The 21,611-nt window shown below is 41.6% G+C and overlaps 2 protein-coding genes across 2 annotated transcripts; both read left to right on the forward strand.

Annotated features, from left to right (window-relative positions):
• Positions 1–546: 546 nt before the first annotated feature.
• Positions 547–1,500, forward strand: LOC100755336 (olfactory receptor 52K1). The gene has a single exon (XM_027404988.1). It carries the CDS (start codon positions 547–549, stop codon positions 1,498–1,500), a length of 954 nt encoding a protein of 317 aa, XP_027260789.1.
• A 17,483-nt stretch (positions 1,501–18,983) lies between these two features.
• Positions 18,984–19,979, forward strand: LOC100756502 (olfactory receptor 52L1). Its single transcript, XM_027405031.1, has one exon. The coding sequence runs from the start codon at positions 18,984–18,986 to the stop codon at positions 19,977–19,979; it is 996 nt and encodes a 331-aa protein (XP_027260832.1).
• The last annotated feature ends 1,632 nt before the right edge of the window (positions 19,980–21,611 follow it).

Raw genomic sequence — 21,611 nt, forward strand, 5'->3', positions numbered from 1 at the left:
GGGGTCTCTAGGGACTGCATATTATTCTCTAATGTGGGAAATCAAATCAAATCTGGAAGAGTGACTTGCCCCTAATTGGAGGATTTTCCAGATGTTAATATTTTTGTCAGTTTCAGGAGTTCAGTGGACTTAGGTTTGCTAATACTAAGGTCAGTGATGATTGCATCAAGTACCAGAATTTGTAGTATGAGCTTGAGGGGAAAGATTTTTAAACTAATACTACTTACTCGATACTTACTTACCATTAAATAAATTATCCCAGAACGCACACATTGGATCCAAATTTAGAATCTGGTTTCTGGACTTCTCACAAATGTATTTTCAACTGTCTTACATCTTCTGGGTTGAAGATATGAAGACCTATTGAATAAATTGAATTTTTTGAGCATTTCTTTGGAACTAACTATGGGGTAAGAATGATGTGATGCTGGTGTTGACATCAATGAGACTGTACACACTGACTTCCTATTAATCTTCACTCATTAGGTCTTATATCCCTGCCTTTCTTTGCAGTGACCATTTACTCCTTGGTGTGAGATAATGACCATGATTCTTTCCAATAGTTCTCATCTCCTACCACATACTTTCTTCTTGGTTGGCATCCCAGGTCTGACTGCTGTACACATTTGGATATCCCTTCCCTTCTGCTTTATGTTTGTCCTGTCACTAACTGGGAATGCAGTCCTGCTTGTTCTCATCTGGACTGAACACAGGCTTCACCAGCCCATGTTTCTGTTTCTTGCTATGCTCTCTTTTGTCGACCTGGTCCTTTCTCTCTCCACTCTGCCCAAGATGCTGGCAATTTTCTGGTTTGGTGATACAGCCATCAGCTCCTATTCCTGTCTGTCCCAAATGTTTGTCATCCATGCATTCTCTGCCATGGAGTCAGGGGTGCTGGTGGCCATGGCCTTGGATCGCTTTGTGGCCATCTGTAACCCACTACATTATGCAACCATCCTTACTCCTGAAGTTGTCGCCAAAATTGGAGGCCTGGTGGCAGTGCGAGGTGTGGGTTTAACCATCTTCTTTCCAAGTCTGGCTCATAGACTGTCTTATTGCAGCTCACACACAATTGCTTATACCTACTGTGAGCACATGGCAGTGGTGAAGCTGGCCTGTGGGGCCACGACCCTGGACAGTCTCTATGCCTTTGCTGTGGCAATCTTTCTTGGTGTGGGGGATGTAGCCTTCATTGCCTACTCTTATGGGCAGATTGTCAAGACTGTGATGCATTTTCCTTCACCAGAGGCACGTGGTAAAGCAGGAAGCACATGCACAGCTCATGTCTGTGTCATCCTCTTCTTCTATGGACCAGGCTTTCTTTCTGTGGTCATGCAGCGCTTTGGGCCACCCACAGCCTCTGCTGCCAAGGTCATCCTTGCCAACCTCTACTTGCTCTTCCCTCCTGCTTTGGACCCCATTGTATATGGGGTTAAGACCAAGCAGATACGAGAGTGTCTGTTGACAATTCTACACACCAAGAAGATTGAACCCACTTGACTATCATTTTTGTCAACTGGAATTCAAGGGTCAAGGTGCCCTTTGTCTATAGATTAGAAACTCTACTGTCCAGGTCATTTGCCTAGTGGGGACAGAAGGCATCTGGGATATTTTAAGAATGGGAATTTTTTCTGGGTACTCTGAGGTTTGTATATTGGAGTTAAGACTTAGAAGGTCTGTAGAATCTCAGTTATTCACTAAGCAGTGCCTTTTGGCATCTTTTTCCTCTAAAAATCAATAGTTTGTGTTGATTATGTAGACATAACAGGTAGTTAAGAAACAGGATGTTAGCTGGGCATGAAGATACAGGAGAGGAACACTAGGAGTTGACGAGGATTCTGGGAAATGTAATAAAGTCTTGTGATCCAGGCAGGAAGTGACATAGCAGGCAGACTCAGAAAATAAGCAGGGACAAGCAGGAAGTCGCTCTCTTCCTCTTCTTCCTCCTCTCTGTGGAGTCGCCATGGCCATGTGACCACCAGGAAGACAGGATGCAAGGCTGACATCCTCGATAAGATAAGTCTCATAAATATATAGATTAATGATTATGGTTGATAATTAAGACTTGAGCTAGCAGATAAGAAATCCTAGTCATTGGCCAGTAGCATTGTACCTAATATAAGTCTCTGTATGTTATTTTGGTCACCCAAGTTGGCAGAACTTGGGCAGCTGGTGGAAAGATTTATCATTACAGGAAACTGAGGCAGGAGAATCATGAGTTTGAGGTTAGCCTGGGCTACATAGCGAGTTGTAATCTGATGAGGACTACATAGGACAACCATGTCATACAAGTACACACATGAGAGTTTTTGTATACCAGGATCCCAGGAATTTAGTGAGAGTTGTAAACTGGGTGCTTGTGCTGCACACTTGATGAAATGAAGCAGCTCCCACCATGTATCGTGCACATTCAGCCTCTACATGGAAGCAGATAGATCCTCTCTACTGGAGAAAGTCTGGCTTCTGAGAAGGAGAGACAGCAAATCATAGAGATGTTTTGGAGTTTGAGTTTATGAGTGACACTTCAGAGTCTTCATGCCCCACTTGATTCCAGAGTTGCAGGTGAAGTACGGTTTTATTTTGTATATTCTGTCAGTTTAGTTTTGTGATAGACTGTTCTTCTAATGCTATATATTTTTAACCTTTAGAATAATATATTCTTCACCTTCTCCAGTTTTAGTCTGAAGAATAGAGACTCAAGTATAAAACTTTACACAGTATTTTTTCTTGATTTTCGTTCTATTTACTTATTTTCTCTCATTTCTAACCTTCTTACTCATTTCCTCTGAAACTCCCGCCATTGCCATTCTAATGTATTTGTTGTATGTTTTTATAACTTTATATGTCCTTGAAATACATAGTATTGCCCTAGTATTATTTATTATGTATATGCAAGTGCCTTCTTTAAGTTCCCAAAACCCAAGAACCTAACTTCAGTCAGTTTGCCAAGATGGCTGTTCTTAATTTCACCATTTTTATTCACCTTTATTCGTCTGGAGAATTTTCTAATCATGACAAATCACTTGTTTTACACATCAGAAAACTAGATTTACTTATTTCATCATTTATTATAATTTACAAATGTATATGTATTTTTGAATGGATGAATTATTTCTGCATCCACAGCAAACAATGATTGTGTTCTTGTTATGGTTCCTGGCATTTGATAAATAATAAATGTTTGCTTATTAAATAAGTAGTTATTTAACAAAATGCTCTAGCAATAGCACATTTCTTAATCAGCCATATAAGAATAATATGTGTTTTGGAATAAATAAATAAACAAATCTTTATAACAGTGAGTACTCAGTATATTTTATTGAAATGAAATAAACCATTGTCATCCTTATCACATCACACATACCAGGGACTTTACTGTTATAATCATGACTGACATCTCCTTCCATTTTTTCCAAATGTTATAATTTCAAACAGTTGTGTTTCAGGCACTGCAGAGAGCACTGGAAGACATGTTTGCCCTTGCATGGTAGACTTACAGTTGTATGTAATCACCAAACAGAAAACTAGCATTTGTCATCTGGTCTTCACTCATTCCCCCTTCCTTTTCCTGACATTATCTTCATTCATATTTGGAGTATTTCTCAGAATTTTATCATGTTAGTGAGATGAAGATCTGGAGAGAGATGGAATTGTGAAGGTGGGTTCATTAGGTGGGTGAAAGGTTGAGTAAGAGTTATCTACAAGGGACTTAGATGTCTCTGAGGACTTCATATTAACTACTTTGAACAATCCTCTAAATATCCTAGATTAATAAAAAGTATTGTTATTAAAGGCAGATCCTGTGTACTCAGCTCTTACACTATGGTTCCTTGAGATAAAAGCAGGCTTATGTTCCAATCAATGTCCTTTAAATGCAAGCAGTTTATGCCATTATTATTTTCATCTGGTATATGATGATGGCAATGTTATACTCACTATCAAGTGGGGACTGTTTATTTTTCTCATATCTCTGGTTGGATAATCAGTTTTAGTGTGCTTGGTTCTAATACATTGTCAGCTCATTTCCTGTGAAAACAGACAAGCACAGGTTAGTGTATCCCTGATATTCATGCTACTAGGCACATCTTCCCCTGCCACTTTGAGCTGATGGCATCTTTTCTCATTACTCTCACTAAGTAATGACATGCTCATAACATTCTATATGTGTTGTGGCCTGACCTGTCTCAGCTCCAAGCCACAGAAGCCATGAGGTTCTGCCTGAGTAGGGGAGCATGGGCTTGAAAGCTCCTAGCAACCCAAGGGTGATAAAGACCAAACACAGGCATATAGTCATCTTTAGAGAGCTCTCAGTTCCATGTTGTAAAACTAGAGTCTCTTGTTTATTTAGCATCTTCTTGGCTGTTTCTTAACCATGCTTCCTTGGCCACGAGGAGGGCATTTCTCTCCTCCTAACCCCTCTCTGTTCCATGGCTCCTAACTCTCTCTCCTTACACACCTAGCACCTCTGCTCAGGTGCAGGCCTATTCAAATGCTTAGTTCTGTGGAGATGCAAACTAGGAGACATTCTACACTGAGGCTATGCTCAACAATAGAAGACTTGCTCGAATTAGCAATATAATAGTGGGGTGGAGCTCCCAGATGCTCCTGTTTAGTGAAACCAGAGGCTGTACCTTAAGACATTCCATAATGGAACTATTTTGGTCCCCGACAATACCTCTCTCTTAACTTAATAAAAAGAAACCTGTGCTTCTGCATCAGGACAGATGACTGCACCTGTTTTAGGAGGCTCCCTTCAACCTACCAGGGGTGCCCATCATGGAATCACACATTCCGTCATGCGTGTTCTGTCTTAGGATTCCCTGAAGGCAAGGAAAATCGTACCCATCTCTGGCTGGAACCAGTCTCTGTAAAACAAATAAGGTTAATGGGGGATGGGCCATGGTCCAGCTCCAAATGTTCCTGAATCAGGAAAAATCTTCCGGGAGGTAACACCTGAGTTATCATGGCGCAAATGTTCTCCTGCAGGATGGAGACATATAAAGGTTAAAATGGCCTTTTAAAAATCTGCATGGGAATGCCTCTAGTGCCTCTGGTGCACATACTACTTAAGTTTGCTCTCTTAAACATATTTCTATCCTAAGGCTTGTAAATTACTCGTTACATTTCTGTTAGAATGAACTCTGACTTCTAGTTTCTAATAACATTTGCATAACACATATAGCAAGGTTATAGACATTAACAATCTCATGAATATACATTAGGGTGAATTACAATACAATCAAAAGACAATAAGATATTCTTATGATCTGTGGGGTGTGAACAATTTCACAACTCTAAATTTTTTTTTCCTTTATTCCCTTCCTGGGACTCAATGTCCTTTGAAACTTTGTATTTCTTGCTTAAAGTCCAAAGTTTTGAAACATGTAAAGTTCTGAAATCAGGTTTGTAATATTGTTAGACCCCCGAAAACTCAAGTATCCGGGGTCTCAGACCAGGTTCGCGGTCACCCCAATCACCAGGCGGATTCGAGAGCTTGCTGCAAACTGCACGAGGCTTTATTGTAATTTAACGAGCTAACCCCATGTTAGCTCGGGTCTTTCACCCACCCGCCATGGCGGACAGCTAGAAAAAGACGGCTCCTACGGGCTCCCAAAAGATCTTATAGGGCAGCGTAAGGGGAGTGTCTAGGGGTACGCACAGGCTCACGATTGGTGTGCCTCCAGGCTTGGAGGGCTTGCCCTGTGTTGATTGGTCAACTGGTTGTTATGGCTCATAGGCCCTCCCAGGGTGGTTGCTATGCTCTCTACGTCATTGTCGTGCGCTTGTCCGTAAAGCACACCCAGGGTCGTAAAGCATAGCGCCACCAGCTAACTTCTGATTGGTTCCTTGTCACAAGACAGGCATCTGACCTTTTAGTGACTAAGGTTCCTTGTCACGAGACAGGCATCTGACCTCTAAGTGACCAAGGCAGGTTTATGGCAAGCACGTGTTCGGCTGTTATGGCTGCCAAAAGGGAAGCCGGTTCCTTCAATATTATACATAGTCTTTGAATGTTAACTGAAAAGTCTTTTGTCCATATCTGGTTTAAGCATTGTGTAGGGGCTTCTGCCACTCATTCTGGTTTATGCCAGTATCCAACTGTCCTAAATGGGTCCTTTTTCCCATGGGAAAACTGGCAAAACAGTTTTGTGCATCTAGATGTGGCAAGAAGGCAAGCTGTTTGTTGTCCAGTTCTTAGTCTGCTCCTGGATGAGCACTCATGGATTCAGAGAGGTGGATGTAGTCCATCTGTAGGGAAGCTGGAACTCTGGAAAGCATCTCAAAACTGGAACTGAGTGTCTATCTCCTTCCTTCCTCCGGCTGTAGGTCAGATGTCCTCAAGGTTCAGGAATACAGGTCCAGTGTTTCACTTCAGCTGGTTCAGATGGTCTCCCAAAGCTTCTTGGGACCTTGGACCTCAGGTCCAATTCCTCTCTGCTCCACACATCTCATCAACTGTTCCAGCAGCCAGCACACCTCGTTCTCCACCTTCGAGAAAACACAGACATGCCCTAGACCACAAATAATTATGGGGTCTGGCCCCCTCTATTCATCTCTCCATTTGACCTGAGCGAAATTCACTCGAGTTCTGTCATGCCAGAATCTGTCTGCAGTAGATTGCTCACTGGCATTCACATTTAAAAAGTTTAAGATAAACAGTGCGTGGTTTAAAGCATCATGTGTAGACTGAGGGCACTGCTCTCTCCTTTTTATTTTTTCAGCTGCGCTTTTAGGGCACTGTGGGCCCACTCCATTATTCCTTTTCCTTAAGGATTATAAGGAATACCTGTTTTGTGATCAATTTTCCATTGAGTACAAAATTGCTGGAAAGCTTTTCTAGTATATCTAGACCCATTATCTGTTTTTTATAACTTTTGGTACTCCCATGTAAGCATCTTAAACAGTGACTTATAACATGTCTGGTGGCTTCTCTGGTTTGTGGAGTGGCCATTAAGAAACCTGAATACCTGGCAATTGCCACGTGCACGTAATTCAACCTGCCAAACTCCGTGATGTGAGTAACATCCATTTGCCATAAATGGTTAGGGAGTAGGCCTTGAGGATTCACCCCTAAATTAGCCATAGGTAGATATTCCACATTGTTTGATGATTTGACCAGCAGTCTGTCTGGTTAAGCCAGACTTTTGTTGTTTTGATGAAGAAAGTTACAAGACTGTAGAGCTTTCTCTATTTAAGGCAAATCAAACAGTTTTGTTAATTAATCTGTTGACTCATATTTTTGGCTAGTAATCAGGGAAAGGCATTATTTAATAGGTTCCCAATGTGACCCATAAACCATGGCAATTCTCCCAGGTGAATAACATTTTGAATTTGCTCAAATAATATTTTAACCTATTACTGGATCCTATGTATTAAATTGTATCTATTATCTTAAGAGCCTTAAAGACGTAGTGACTGTCAGTATACAAATTAAATGATTTACTAGGATCTGAAAGACCATTGCAACAGCTCACAATTTGACTATTTGAGCTGAAGCAAGAGTTGTCTGTTCCACCTATTCCTTTCCATCAATAACATATGCAAGTGACTCTCCCATTAGAACCATCAGTAAAAACTAATATAGCATTTTTATAGGACTGCTTTTTACAATTTTTGGAAATATAAAAGGATGCATTAGCATAAATTGTAACAGTCCATGAGCTAGAAACTGATTATCAATTTTTCCTGAAAACTGAGCATAGGCAATTGCCCATGAATCATTGTTCTGAAAGAGTCAACCTGTTGCTTGGAATAAGGAACATGTATCATATTTGGTTTTCTCCTAAAATACCTCCTAGAATCCATATAGCATTTCTGTACAATTTAGCCTATTGTTTTAAAACAAGGGTTTAATACTTTGGCTTGTGAGACAGGTAGGTGTAACCACTGTAATGGTTCCTTCTGCCAGACTATGCTTTGTGGGGAACACATAAGCTTCCAATTGTTTGTATAGTCAATATAATATATCTGTTGATGCTGAATTGCCTCCTCTAATTATAGAATTTGTCTACCTTCTTAGTTAGCTGTTTGGGTAAATTTGGATCATTACCTCCTTATAGAATTTTATTTAAAGGATTTAAATCATCATTAGATGCCCCCCAAAAGGGACTCAACCATTGAATATTTAACAACTTCTAACAAAAAATTGTACACTATCCTTTCTAATTATCTATTAAACCTTAATTTCTTTAGAATACAACATATGTCCCAAACAATTTTTGAGATTTACTTAGTGAGTAGCCTTTTCTAATCTAACCTTTGAAGCTGACAAGCTGATAAGACCTCTTTTGCATCTTAGCTGACCTGGCCTAATTTGCATTTACAAAGATACATTCAAGCTGTGAATCTAACAGGATGGCTCTCTCCTGAGGCTTCTTTTCACAAACCCTTTTAAAAATCATGTATCAACTTTTACTTTCTAGATTTTCCTTTTTCAACCACTAAAATTTAGGAAGATCTGTATCCTCTCTTCTGACAAATTTTACAGAATCATCCATAGAGTCCTCATGCCCCTAAGTAATGCTATAGGCTTCTGCTATCTTTTTTATTGACTATCTCCTAGGGCTCAAATCATTAATTTTTCCTATTAAGACCTTGACTGACTAACTGACTGACTGACTGAATGACTGACTGACTGGATGCTCTTTTTGACTACGGAAGTGATTTTGATATTTTTTAAACTATATCCAAGGCAATGCAAATATCTCTCTAATCATATCCAAGGTAATTTAGGCATTTCCATTTGTCTGCATTCATAAATTCACAATCACATCACACATCCAGGTGTGGCCACACCGTTCATTCATAACTTTCATACATCTCACATTTCTCCTTTTGCCTAGGTTTACGATCAGTTTGTTGAAAAGAAAAATCCCTAATTGAAATTTCTCCTAATACAGTAGCTATAGTCAATCCTTGAAATATGAGCATCCAAAATTTGAACAGATCTAAGCTTAAATATGTTGTCTTTTCTTTTCTATATGGTCTTAAAACAGTTTCTGACTGGTTGTATCAATAGCATTTATATACATTGACTAGCATCAGTCATAGTGGCATCTCCCAAGGCTGTAAGTTACCCTGAGGAGCTTCAGGCTGTCTGCTGCCCCGCCAGCCATTTTGTCCAGCCTGCCGCAGACGCCAGCATGAGGTGGCACTGAGACACTGGCTGAAGGCTGGTGGACCTTGGCCGCTGCCAGAATTGACCTTGGCCTTAGCTCGACTTTTGCCCTCTGAGCTGCTGGAAAATCTGTGGCTGTATTTCGGGCCCAAGCCTGATCCCCTATTTTCTCTTTTGTTGGGACTCTGTCTGACCTGGTGCTCTTCCTGAACATGTCCAAAGCAACCTCTAGAAGGCTCTGTGCATTTCTTCCTCCCTATGCCTTCCTTTTTCTATAGGAATAACATATTATTAACTGAAGTTCCTGTAAGGCAGCTGTCATTGCTAATCCCTGAGTGTAAGCTAGTTCCACTATCTGAAAAAAAACTTAATGAACTTGCCTATGTAAGTCCTCTTCCTGTGAGGCCTTAGAGTGACCTGGCATGCAGTATCAGCATTCTCATAAGCTAGCTGTTTCACAATCAAGGTTCCAACACCTGTGTCTCTAACTTTTTTGTATAATGTCCACACAGGCCTAGAAACCAATTCTGAACCAACTCCCTAGGTCCCTGCCTGCTCTCTATAACAAATATTCTCCTCCTGACAGGCAGGCCTTGGTTACCGCTTTCAATTTGCCTGAAAATAATGGGCGGAAAACAGAAGCGAGACCAAGCAGGGATTTTCTTTGTTAAGGTCTGAACTTTATTGAAACCAAGGGGCTTTTAAAGAAAAAGGGGGAAGCAGAGAAAGAGGAAGTGGGGGGAGGAATAGGTGTTAATTGCTTCTCAGGCCAGGTCCCGGAACCTAAGGGGTGGGATGCTAGACTAGCTGGCAGCTAGCTGAGCATGGGAGTCGCCAGGCTTGTGTAAATAAGGACTTTGGATCTAACCAAGGCTGGCTCCTGACATTGGTGCATGCATCCTGCTTATGTTCTCCTGAGCCTCTCTCTCTCTGATCCAAGGAAACCTGTAAATTTTTATCTCCTGTAAGCCATTTCACTAAAATTTCCAAGTCTCTTAGTTCCTGCTGAATTTTACCATTGAGTATTTGCCTCTCTGTATTCCCAGTTTAAAATGAAGGAGGTGAAGACTCTCCATTTTGGTACTAATTAACTCTCTCTCCCTGCTCATCCCAATCATTGGTCCTGTATATTCTTTATCATTCAGCCGCTCCTTAGTATGCTCGAAGTTTTTTGTTCTCCATTACATTCCTAGATATCTCCCGAGGGCCTGCGTGTATGTGAGGCTGCACCTATGTCAGCCCCAGCGCAACCCAAAACGCTGACAAAAGCCATGGCAATGACAGAGTCAATGCTGACAGAGTCATGGCGATGGCTTTTGCAAGAGGGAAGGATACTCTTAAAACTCTAAAATCTCCTGTATTTGCTTTCACTTTGTTTTAGCTCTCCTGACTATTAAACTATACCCAAGTAAATAAGTATACAATCATCTGACTAACAACTATCTGCCCGATTTCTCTAACTATATACATTTTTACTTTCAAGGCTAACTTACCTCTCTTTACCATCTGGCTAATGTTCCTGTTTCATAATTACAATTACCTGTGTTTTTTGCTCCAGAGTCTAACTCACTACATTTTACTACTTTATCATCTGACTGACATTTCAGTCTCACATATACTTTGTGCACCTTCTCTTACTTTAAGGGTAACCTGCTTTACCTTTTTTTTTTTGTCAGCTGCTGGCTGACATTTTTGTGTTATATTGAAGGAACCGGCTTCCCTTTTGGCAGCCATAACAGCCGAACACGTGCTTACCATAAACCTACCTTGGTCACGTAGAGGTCAGATGCCTGTCTCGTGACAAGGAACCAATCGGAAGTTAGCTGGTGGCGCTATGCTTTACGACCCTGGGTGTGCTTTACGGACAAGCGCACGACAATGACGTAGAGAGCATAGCAACCACCCTGGGAGGGCCTATGGGCCATAACAACCAGTTGACCAATCAACACAGGGCAAGCCCTCCAAGCCTGGAGGCACACCAATCGTGAGCCTGTGCGTACCCCTAGACACTCCCCTTACGCTGCCCTATAAGATCTTTTGGGAGACCCAAGGAGCCGTCTTTTTCTAGCCGTCAGCCATGGCGGGTGGGTAAAAGACCCGAGCTAACATGGGGTTAGCTCGTTAAATTACAATAAAGCCTCGTGCAGTTTGCAGCAAGCTCTCGAATCCGCCTGGTGATTGGGGTGACCGCGAACCTGGCCTGAGACCCCGGATACTTGAGTTTTCGGGGGTCTAACAATATATACTTTTGTGCATATTTCTGCTTTAAGGGTTAAATAACCCGATTTATCTTTTTCCTATTTTATATTACAAATATCTGTTTCCTATTTCTACACTTATATACACTTTTATTCTTGACTTACTGCTGTTCATGCACCACACTCAGCCACTTCTTTCTTCCTTTTCCTGTGCGCACTTCTTCTTCAACCAGTTCGCACTCGATGACTATCTCTTCAAAGTGTCCACACCTTTGCCTTGTCCATTGCTTCTTTGGGGTCCATTTCTTCATGGTGTCCATGGCTTCTTCCCCCGCTCTCAGGCCCCAAGTTCGGGCAACATTTTGTCATGGCCCAGCCTGTCTCAGCTCCAAGCCACAGAAGCCATGAGGTTCTACCTGAGTTGGGGAGCATGGGCTTGAAAGCTCCTAGCAACCCAAGGGCGATAAAGACCAAACAGAGGCATCTAGTCACCTTTAGAGAGCTCTCAGTTCCATGTTGTAAAACTAGAGTCTCTTGTTTATTTAGCATCTTCTTGGCTGTTTCTTAATCATGCTTCCATGGCCATGAGGAGGACATTTCTCTCCTCCTGACCCCTCTCTGTTCCATGGCTCCTATCTCTCTCTCCTCACATGTTACTTACACACCTAGTACCTGAAAGGTTTAGGCATTATGCTGGCCTGCCCCTGTTACCTGGTGGAATCCACTCAGGCAATACCCTGGTCAGCCCAAGGTTCCATGGGAAAGAAGTCTGCACGCAGGTGCAGAGGACCCCTTTAAAAGATAGGCTCCTGCCCCTTTACTCTTTCTTTCTCTCTCTCCCTGTCTCTCTCTCTCTCTCCCCCTGTCTCTCTCTCTCTGTGTGCTCTCCCGTCTCTGTTTCCCCGCTCTGTCTCTCTATGGCGACTGGCCATGGCGGTCAGCCATTACCCTGTTCCTCTTCTTAGTCTCCCCATTCTACCGGACCTTATAATAAACTTATAGTCAATATGTCTGTCTCAATATTTCTCTTTTCTTCTTTTTAAACAAAAGAATAACAGTACCTCTGCTCAGGTGCAGGCCTATTCAAATGCTTAGTTCTGTAGAGATGCAAACTAGGAGACATTCTACACTGAAGCTATGCTAAACAATAGCAGACTTGCTGGAATTAGCAATACAATAGTGGGCCAGAGCTCCTGGGTGCTCCTGTTTAGTGAAACCTGGAGGCTATACCTTAAGACATTCCATAATGGAACTATTTTGGTCCCCAACATACATGCCCAATCTTGGTTATTGGTATAAATGTAGATGGTACACTGAACTCTGGCTTCTTTGTTCTTTAGAGGATGTTTGTGTCCTCCAAAGGTCCCCATCTACCTGATTTACCTGTTCCCATATCATATCCTTGAACATCTCTAAGGTTCCTTGTATTTGTTTTCTAACAGGTCTACCATTATCATTGTTTAAACTCTTTCTATATATTCTCCCAGGATGATATTTTATTGGTGAGGTTCTGGTAATACGTTTGTTTTTATTTAAATTTATTTAACACGACATAAGACTCTATACTCTCAGGCTCTTGTTTATATTCCAGTATTATATCCCCAAATTCTAAGAACCTGAGTAAAAAAATAGCAATTCTTCATGTCTTTAAAAATACAAGATTCTCTTTCTTCCTGTGAGTACCCCTAGCCTACCCACCTTTACTTTTATCCAATACTTCTGATTACTAATTTGCGTTAGGGAGGTATTTCTTGAGTTCCCATACACGAAGACTATCTTCCCTTTCTATAACATTAAATACTTTGGTTTAAATCTGTAACATTTATGGTTGTTATCAATATTCACACTACATTACCTATTATATAATTAACCCACTACTAATAATGGCTGCTGTGTCACACTGCATGGAGTTAGTAGATTAAGCAGAAGTTCCTCTACCACGGTGGTGTGATACCCAATAAAAACATCATAAAATGAAGATGTTGTAAGTCACAAATATACATATATGTAACCTGTTGAACACATGAGCTTAGCAGCACAGTATACCATAGATATCAGGTTTATTTTTGCTTTCATTGCATGGCTACCTGCAAACTAGAGCTCAATGGCCCTGTGCAGCATTGTAAGGGAACATATAACAGGCTTGGAAAAGATCAAAATTTCAGAATTGTTTGACTTAGACTGAATGCATAACACTTTTGCACCACTGTAACACTGGACACTAGGAAGTTGAGAACTATGTGGAGTTATATGATGAATGAACAGATGTAGCTTCCTACTATGTGTGAATGAAATAGCTTTTGACTAGAGGAGGGAAAGGATTATGAGCTGAAGCATTGCTGTCATGGAAACCATAAACACTGGGCATGGTGATGGGATTGATGGCCTTGAGAGCCACAGTCTGAGACATTTGGCATTTGTTTTAGTCTGAGCACTTTAGAAACAGACTCTAAAGCACAGATTCAAATGAAAGGAACATTGAAGAATGACGGAAACATGATGGGCTGATGAACTTAACATGGTGATCTGGATTTCTCAGCTACATTGGTAACCCAATAAGACCTCTTGAGCTGTGGTGACTACTCAGCGATTTTTAAAATTTGAATGAATTGAGTTTTTATCTTTATAATCTTACATCACCAGTCAAGTGAGTGCTGAATGGAGAAGGAAAAATAGCCTAGTCCAACAAAGCTTCTTAGTTTTTTTCCTTCATAGGAGAGTGACTCAGCTATGAGCTTCCAGAAGCTAATGCTTCTAGATCTGGGATCATAGCACCCATTCAAGATAAAGAATTCACAGGGGCCTAAGACTGGTTTGTGAGAATAAGAAGTCTAAGTGTCACAGCATTCACACAGTTTAAAGTTTGTGGCTCACAGAGCATGCATTTCCTAGTGCAGCTCCCAGGGTGCTGAGGCTTAGGAGTCAGGGTCAGCACTGCACAGAGCCTAGTCACACATTTCTGAATGGGTGCTGCCATTAACCTTGCTTCCTGCCATCCACTCATCCCTCTGGGAATTTTGCTCACTCCATGACTCTCCTGCTAGTCTGAAGGCCAACTTAGGCTTTGACCAGATGTGTCTGTCAGTCCTCTGAGACCTGCTGGTGGTATTAACACCCTTTCCCAGACACTATTCACAGTCATTGTCCTCCTTTGAGGGAACATCAAGAAAAGACTTCTACAACTTTCACAACCAGTGACAAGATGAAGCACAGGACTTAGATTGTGGAAAATGAGGTCAGATTGGAAACTTGGTGTTCAGGGTAGCCTACTGACAGTTGAACTGTTTTTTCTTACATCCCTGTAGCAAATTCTTTCTCAGATTGGCTAACAGGGCTACAAATCTGCAAATACACTGGTTTAACACATCTGGGTAATTTGTGTGTGTGTGTGTGTGTGTGTGTACATGGTTTCATGGGTGTGTGCACCTGTGTGAGTAGATGAACAAACATGAGGAAGCCAGAGGAAGAGGGCAGGTGTCTTTTTCAGTCTCCACCTCATGTTTTTGGAGAATGGGGTTCACACTGACCTTGAGCTCACTAACTCAGGCTGGCCAGTGAGCTAGAGCATCTGGCCCACAGTGCTTAGACTTTTAACAGAATGAGCTTTGTCTACAGACCAGCACCTCTTAGTGGTTTTGGATTTGTTTGTCTTGAGTCAGAATGGTTGTCCTTTTCAGACCTGGCCTAAGCACTGTCAGGGAGAGTTAAGCACATAGACACAGAGATCACAGAGGACACATTGCTGCAAGCTAACTGTTACTGCACAGAAACCTACTGACCTCTCCAACCTCAGGGTCAGCTGGAGACACTGAAACCATTCCACAGGGTCTCTCATCTTCTCCTTGAAGCACACTAGCACAGGAGGATGCAGGCCCTTTTTCTGAGTCTTCCCAGAGCTACTAATTGGTTTAAACCTTGAAGTATTAGCTTCACAGGCCTTGAGTGATGTGTTTAATTTTCTCTTCAGCATTCAGAAACTGCTATGCAGCTCTTTGGAGCACAAAGTGTCCCTCATCATCACTCCAAAGCCCGAGCAGTGTTATCATGGAGACTGCCCTGGTACCTGAAAGCTCTGGGGCTGGAGTTTTGGGGTAGAAGCTCTGGGGCTGGGGGCTTGGGGTGGAAACTCTGGAACTGGGGAGGTGGAAGTTCCTGCTGAGGGGAAAGGCTTAGTAGAACCTTCCTGAGTCTGGCAACTTTTCCCTTTCCCAAGTTTTCTGTTGCTGAGTCTCCCTCAGCTGACACAAAGCTTCAACAGACACATCCTTGAGGACAGTCCAGAGATGAGGAAGACCGTTTCCTGCCTGTCATATTAGGTTCTCTCAGATGTGTTAGCTGGAGCTGTGCCTCTGAGTGCTTGACTCTGCTCTCCTCCTATATCAGGGCATTAGAATCCACCCACTATTTCTACACCTCTGGCTGTGTTCTTGTCTTTCTCTTTCCCTACTTTCATACAGTCTAGGTCACTGTTAAGGTGATTAAGGAGAGAGAGTCATGTCACAGCCCAGAGAGGAGACTTCCTGCTCACTAGAAGTAGTCGAAGAAGAATTGACTGTTAGTCACCCTTATTTTCTATATGCATCTAGAACTCTGTCCTGGTCTCTTACAGCTGAGATTCAGCAGAGCCCACATTCCCACCAAGCAGCCGAGTGTCTTGTAGGGAGAACGTCAAGGCTTGATGGTCACCTTTCAGTAGACATTCTTATTTATTATGTACTTATCCCTGAAGTCCAGCCTCTGCTTCATCAAGTACCCACAATTTCAGATCTTTTAAGACCTTTGCATACTTACTTACTTGTTATGTAATTTCAACATTTGGGTATGTGTTTCCTTAGCCAGTTGTATGCAGGACACATTGGATTCCAGGTATTCTGTGTCTTGCTCTGGGAAGTCTCCTGTAAGTAAGAGATCAACCTCACTATTCAGGGCCTGGGTGATCTTATGATACAAGGTAATCAGTGCAGAGACACAGCGGTGAGAGGATTATAATTGAGAACAAAGAGAGACGTGTCAGACTGCCCTACAGCACTTAAGTGCGACTTGACAAATGACAGATGGCTGTGGCTGGATCTGCATGTGTGTAAGGGAAGTATAGGCCTGGTCCTTTTCTGTGTTCCACTTCCTGGCCAGGGAGCAAAATGCATCTTTCTATTCAGATTTCTGGAGATGAAGGCGTCTCTCCTTTACGGTAAGTCTCACATAGGACCACTTCCTTACACAAGCAGCTTCCGGCTTTTACTCTGAACACATAAGCCACAGAATGCAAAGAGGCAGCTGATGCAGAGGAATAGCATTATTTCCCCTCAGCTCTCCTAGTACTGGTTCTATAAAAGCTACAGACATGCTTCCCAAATGCATAGTGGTACATTTGCTTCTGTACTGAACAATGCAAAGCAGGCTGAGGCTTGCATAGGAAGCAGTAGCTAAGAAAGAGAATAAATTTTCTCTTTGTGTGGAACACCAAGTACCAATGGGAGAAGCTTTGTATGTGGTTAGATTACCATGGATCTCTCAACAGAACTATCACTATTTCTTTAAGCTCAGAGGGGAAGACGAGCAAAGGCTGGGGGATGTGTGTTTGCTAGGCATTTTGGGTTTTATAATTATTCTAGACAGAGTTTGGGGCTCAATAACATAGTCATTACTGATTTATTTTAAATCACTCAGAATATAGATGTGGGATCCCCAAGAGTCAAGTCATGTCTGACTCTTTATGTGTATGTGTACAAGTCTCAGAAGAAATTAATACTGTGTCAGAGTGCATCATTTTCTTAAGGCAAATAGAGTCTTAAGGCAAAAATTTAGTCTTTTGTTTCAGTGCTTCAGGGGTGAATCACATGGACAGATTAAACAGGGCACCTGTTTCATTTAATTGTACCTGATGTTAACATTTATGGAGGCAACAGCAATGTGTTCTTGCAAGACAGCAAGAGACAAACATTTGAAGCACAGAAGGAGATTTGTGAGTGCAAAGAAAAATAGGAAAGACATTTGGTATTTAATTCTTTAATAATTTATATCAATAACATTAGTACTAATGAAAGCCATATTTTGTGGAATACTGTCAGTGTAGACTTGAAATGCATACTTTGATTAATATTTATAATAAGTTGTATGGCTGATCTTTATTTTACTGTCAGATGAGAAATCAAGGCTTAGACATTTCAAATAGACTGCAAAGTTTTATTACCAGAATATGAAATAGACATAGATTAAATTTAATTAAACTTGATGTTATGCACTGTGAAGGGTCCACCAGGCTGGCTTACCAAGTTTAATGAGATCTGATTCTGTCTTCTGAAATAAAACACTATGGCAGTGAAAAAGTTTTTATTTTTCTGACAAATCAGAATATCATAGATAAAGGCAGATCATAAAATAAGGACAATATTATCAAACCACTGTGAATCCTTCTAGGGGAGAAGAGGACACTGGACTCTGAATACTGATAGATGAAAGACCAACTTAGATAAGAGAGGAAGGAGAAAGAAACATAGATATTTTGTATAATATGCCTGTATGATCATATTATTACAACAGCAATCCAAGGCGATAGCAAAACATATGTGTAACAGGGAACACAACTGTTAGGAAAGTAATGCAATAAAATAATTCTGCAAACTTTCATGTCAGTCTGTGATCCATTCTATGTATGACTCTCACCAAAGCATTTTACATATATATGAGAGTTAGGAAGAATTTGTGATTTCAGAGTTGAAAGTAAATTAAAAGAAGCTCATAACAAAGTTACAAAGTGTCACTGACTGAGTTAACACTATAAGTTTCTCCAACCTGATTTTTACATTATGTCTGGAAGAATTTAGGCAAGAGAAAGCTGGATTCTTAATTCAGGCATTAATCCTGGGTGCTGAGGAAAAAAGAATGGCTAAGAGATGTTAAATATAAAGCCAATGGGGATTGTTGAAAGGATAAAAGGAATCATTTATAAGGATGAATGAAGACAGTTTTCAAATTGAATACATAGATAAGGGTTTATTCACAGGAATATTGACATGAAGTAGGTAGAGGATATTTGGGAAGGCTGGGCAAGCCACCCAGTTTTGAATATTGAGTGTATGGGCTTTGGGAAGCAAACAGAGAAATAGATTTGTGCCTCACAGTGGTATTTTTTGCACCCAAGGTAAGCTTGGAATGAACTGAAGCATATTAACTAGTAAAAACAATGCAATGGATTATTCAACATAGGCAAGAGGAAGGGAGGAGATCCTGAAACCCTGGAGCCAACCCACAGTGAGGTAGAGATCATTATGGGATGCAGCCTATCTCAGGAACAACTACTGAGTATCTGGATCCAGAGGATGCAGGAGATGAGTGTCAAAGTGACAGGTGACAGCCTTCAGCACTGCCTACACAGTAAAGACAATGCTTTCCAGTTGATATCTTCAGAATACAAGTCATCGAATGACAGAGTTAACATGTCTCTCAAGGCCACTGTGTTCAGTGTTTGCTCTTTTCTCACATGACAGAGAGATTACTCTTGGTTCAGATATATGGAAAGCTCATCAGAAAACATCTGTATCCAGGAAGAGTTTTCTTCCTTGAGTCTAATTTTATTCCCTCTTGTTGCAGATTAAGTCATCTGTTGTTCTGATGAACATGGTAGCCCGATCTCCACAGTGTCTTAGCATATCAAAAATGAAGAAGTCATGGCTTTGGCATCTTTTCACTCTTCTTTCTCTGCGCTGTTGATCATGGCCCTTAGCAATTCCAGCTGGAGGCAACCCCAGCCCTCTTTCTTCCTAGTAGGTATTCCAGGCTTGGAGGAAAGTCAGCACTGGATAGCGTTGCCCCTGGGTGTCCTTTACTTCCTAGCTCTAGTAGGTAATGTGACTATTATCTTCATCATCTGGACTGACTCATCCTTGCACCAACCCATGTACCTCTTCCTGGTCATGCTCGCTGCCATTGACCTGGTCCTGGCCTCCTCCACGGCACCCAAAGCCCTCACAGTGCTCCTGGCTTATGCTCATGAGATTGGGTACATTGTCTGCCTGACTCAGATGTTCTTCATTCATGCCTTCTCCTCCATGGAGTCAGGCATACTTGTGGCCATGGCTCTGGACCGCTATGTTGCCATCTGCCACCCTCTGCGCCATTCCACCATCCTGCATCCAGGGATTATAGGATGCATTGGGATGGTGGTGCTGGTGCGGGGGTTGGTCCTCCTCATCCCCTTCCCCATCCTATTGCAGAACCTTGTCTTCTGCAGAGCCACTGTCATAAGCCATGCCTACTGTGAGCATATGGCTGTGGTAAAACTTGCCTGTTCTGAAACCACAGTGAATCGAGCCTATGGGTTGTCAGTGGCATTGCTGGTGGTTGGGCTAGATGTGCTGGCCATTGGCATCTCCTATGCCTTCATCCTCCAGGCAGTGTTGAAGGTCCCAGGGGGTGAAGCCAGGCTCAAGGCCTTCAGTACATGTGGGTCTCACGTTTGTGTCATTCTCATCTTCTATGTCCCTGGGATGTTCTCTTTCCTCACTCACCGCTTTGGGCATCATGTTCCTCATCATGTCCATGTTCTGCTGGCCACGCTCTACCTCCTTGTGCCACCTGCACTCAATCCTCTTGTTTATGGGGTGAAGACTCGACAGATCCGCCAGCGAGTGCTCAGGGTGTTCTACATAAAAGCATCAGGTTGAGCACATCCTAATCACTGGTTGCAGAGGTCTCTGCCAACGACTCAGCCAAGAGTTTATTTCCAGCTTGCAGTGTATGGACAGAAGCCATTCTATAGTGAATACTCCTGCTCCTAGTTTTCTGTGTAAAGAATACCTCCAGGCACGTGGCTCAACAGTGTATTTAGATGGCCCTGGATAAGTATGTTTATAGATATTTCTGCTTTATATTATTATTCTTTCCAACCCCAACAATTCTCCACTGTTTTCAGGGCACTGGGGGATAGAATTTTTTTGCCTTAATCTGATAACAGATCATGTAACACGGTTTGGAAGGAGATTGGCAAATCCCACTCTGTGCCTGGTTTAGGGTCCAGAGTGTCTTCCCAATCTCCAAGCAATGCAGTGGATGCTTATCACTGTCTCATGGTGTCTCTTAAAGAAGACACAATGGCCACATGCTGAAATACCACATGTAGTTGTAATGTGGATGCTACTTATTCATTTAAAACAGTCATAAGTTTGTATGTATGTAACTGTATGTAACTTATCGTCAGAGAGACAAGATTTTCTAGGGAGAATTATATTTTCACGTAATGATTTTCTTTTTAAAAAGCTCATGCTGTAAATTTTATTCATATATTTTGTTCAGTATAAACAGCAGACAAGGTGAAGTATTTTTTGGTATTTAATTAATAAAAGCAATTGTATGTTATTTGAATCTAACAAAGCTAGTTCATTGCAGTAGGCTCTCATGCACCACTTCAGTAAATTAAGAAGCAGTTTTGTTACTTACAGTGAGTTTCTGTCTTGGAGGTGGTAAATATATCGTGATGTGGATCCTCTCATCTATTTCTGAGGACAGGAATCAGGAAAACACTCATTGGAGGACTGCCACAATTGGTGTTGGACATCCATCTGAGATCCTTTGTGCTTTAAAACTTTAAGATATTTTAGCCAGCCCAGAGAAGACACAGTTTTGCTCCATTGAGTAATGATGCTCAGGAGGGGAAGGTAGGCTGTTTGGGAGTTCATTTCAGAAGTGTTGAAGTGGATGGTTAGTGTTTCTGCTCTTACCTTTCTTTGTACATTTTACTACTGATGAGAACTTTTCTTTCAGAGAAACTGAACTTGTTTAGTTTGGCTGGCATCTTCGCATGAGGTACAGAGGATGGATATGAGGTGTACTTACCCCAGGAGGAATTATATGTTTTTATTAGGTAGGTGTGTCTAGATTGTAATTAAACTCTGTAAATTGTCCTAGGGAAACACAGATCATGACATACTATAACCATTATGAGAAAAAAAAACCTTTTGACCTTAGAGGCATTTGTTTTGCCATCCTATAATGGGAAGAGTGTTCTCTTTCTTATCACTGACATCACTTGGTGGTTCTCAGAATGTGGATGTGGTGGTGAGCTCTGGAAAGGCTTTTTAAACCACAAGATGGTAATGCAATGCTGGCTGAAGATGAGAGAATAGCAATATGGAAGAGCTCGTGTCTCCAATGATGTCTAGGTAACAAACTGTGACTTGAACCTGAAACAGAAATAAACTGGTGTTTGGATTAAGCCACCATGAATTTGGGAAACTTCATTGCAGCACACTAACCTATAGCCTACAAAGTGTGTGCTGGAGCTGGTGAGATGGTTATTC

The sequence above is a fragment of the Cricetulus griseus genome, chromosome 3 (assembly GCF_003668045.3).
Source record: "Cricetulus griseus strain 17A/GY chromosome 3, alternate assembly CriGri-PICRH-1.0, whole genome shotgun sequence".
In the NCBI taxonomy this organism is placed as follows: Eukaryota; Metazoa; Chordata; class Mammalia; order Rodentia; family Cricetidae; genus Cricetulus; species Cricetulus griseus.

Bases quoted from the DNA above. Each gene is read 5' to 3' on its own strand.
- LOC100755336 (XM_027404988.1), top strand. From the start codon at position 547: ATGATTCTTTCCAATAGTTCTCATCTCCTACCACATACTTTCTTCTTG.
- LOC100756502 (XM_027405031.1), top strand. From the start codon at position 18,984: ATGGCTTTGGCATCTTTTCACTCTTCTTTCTCTGCGCTGTTGATCATG.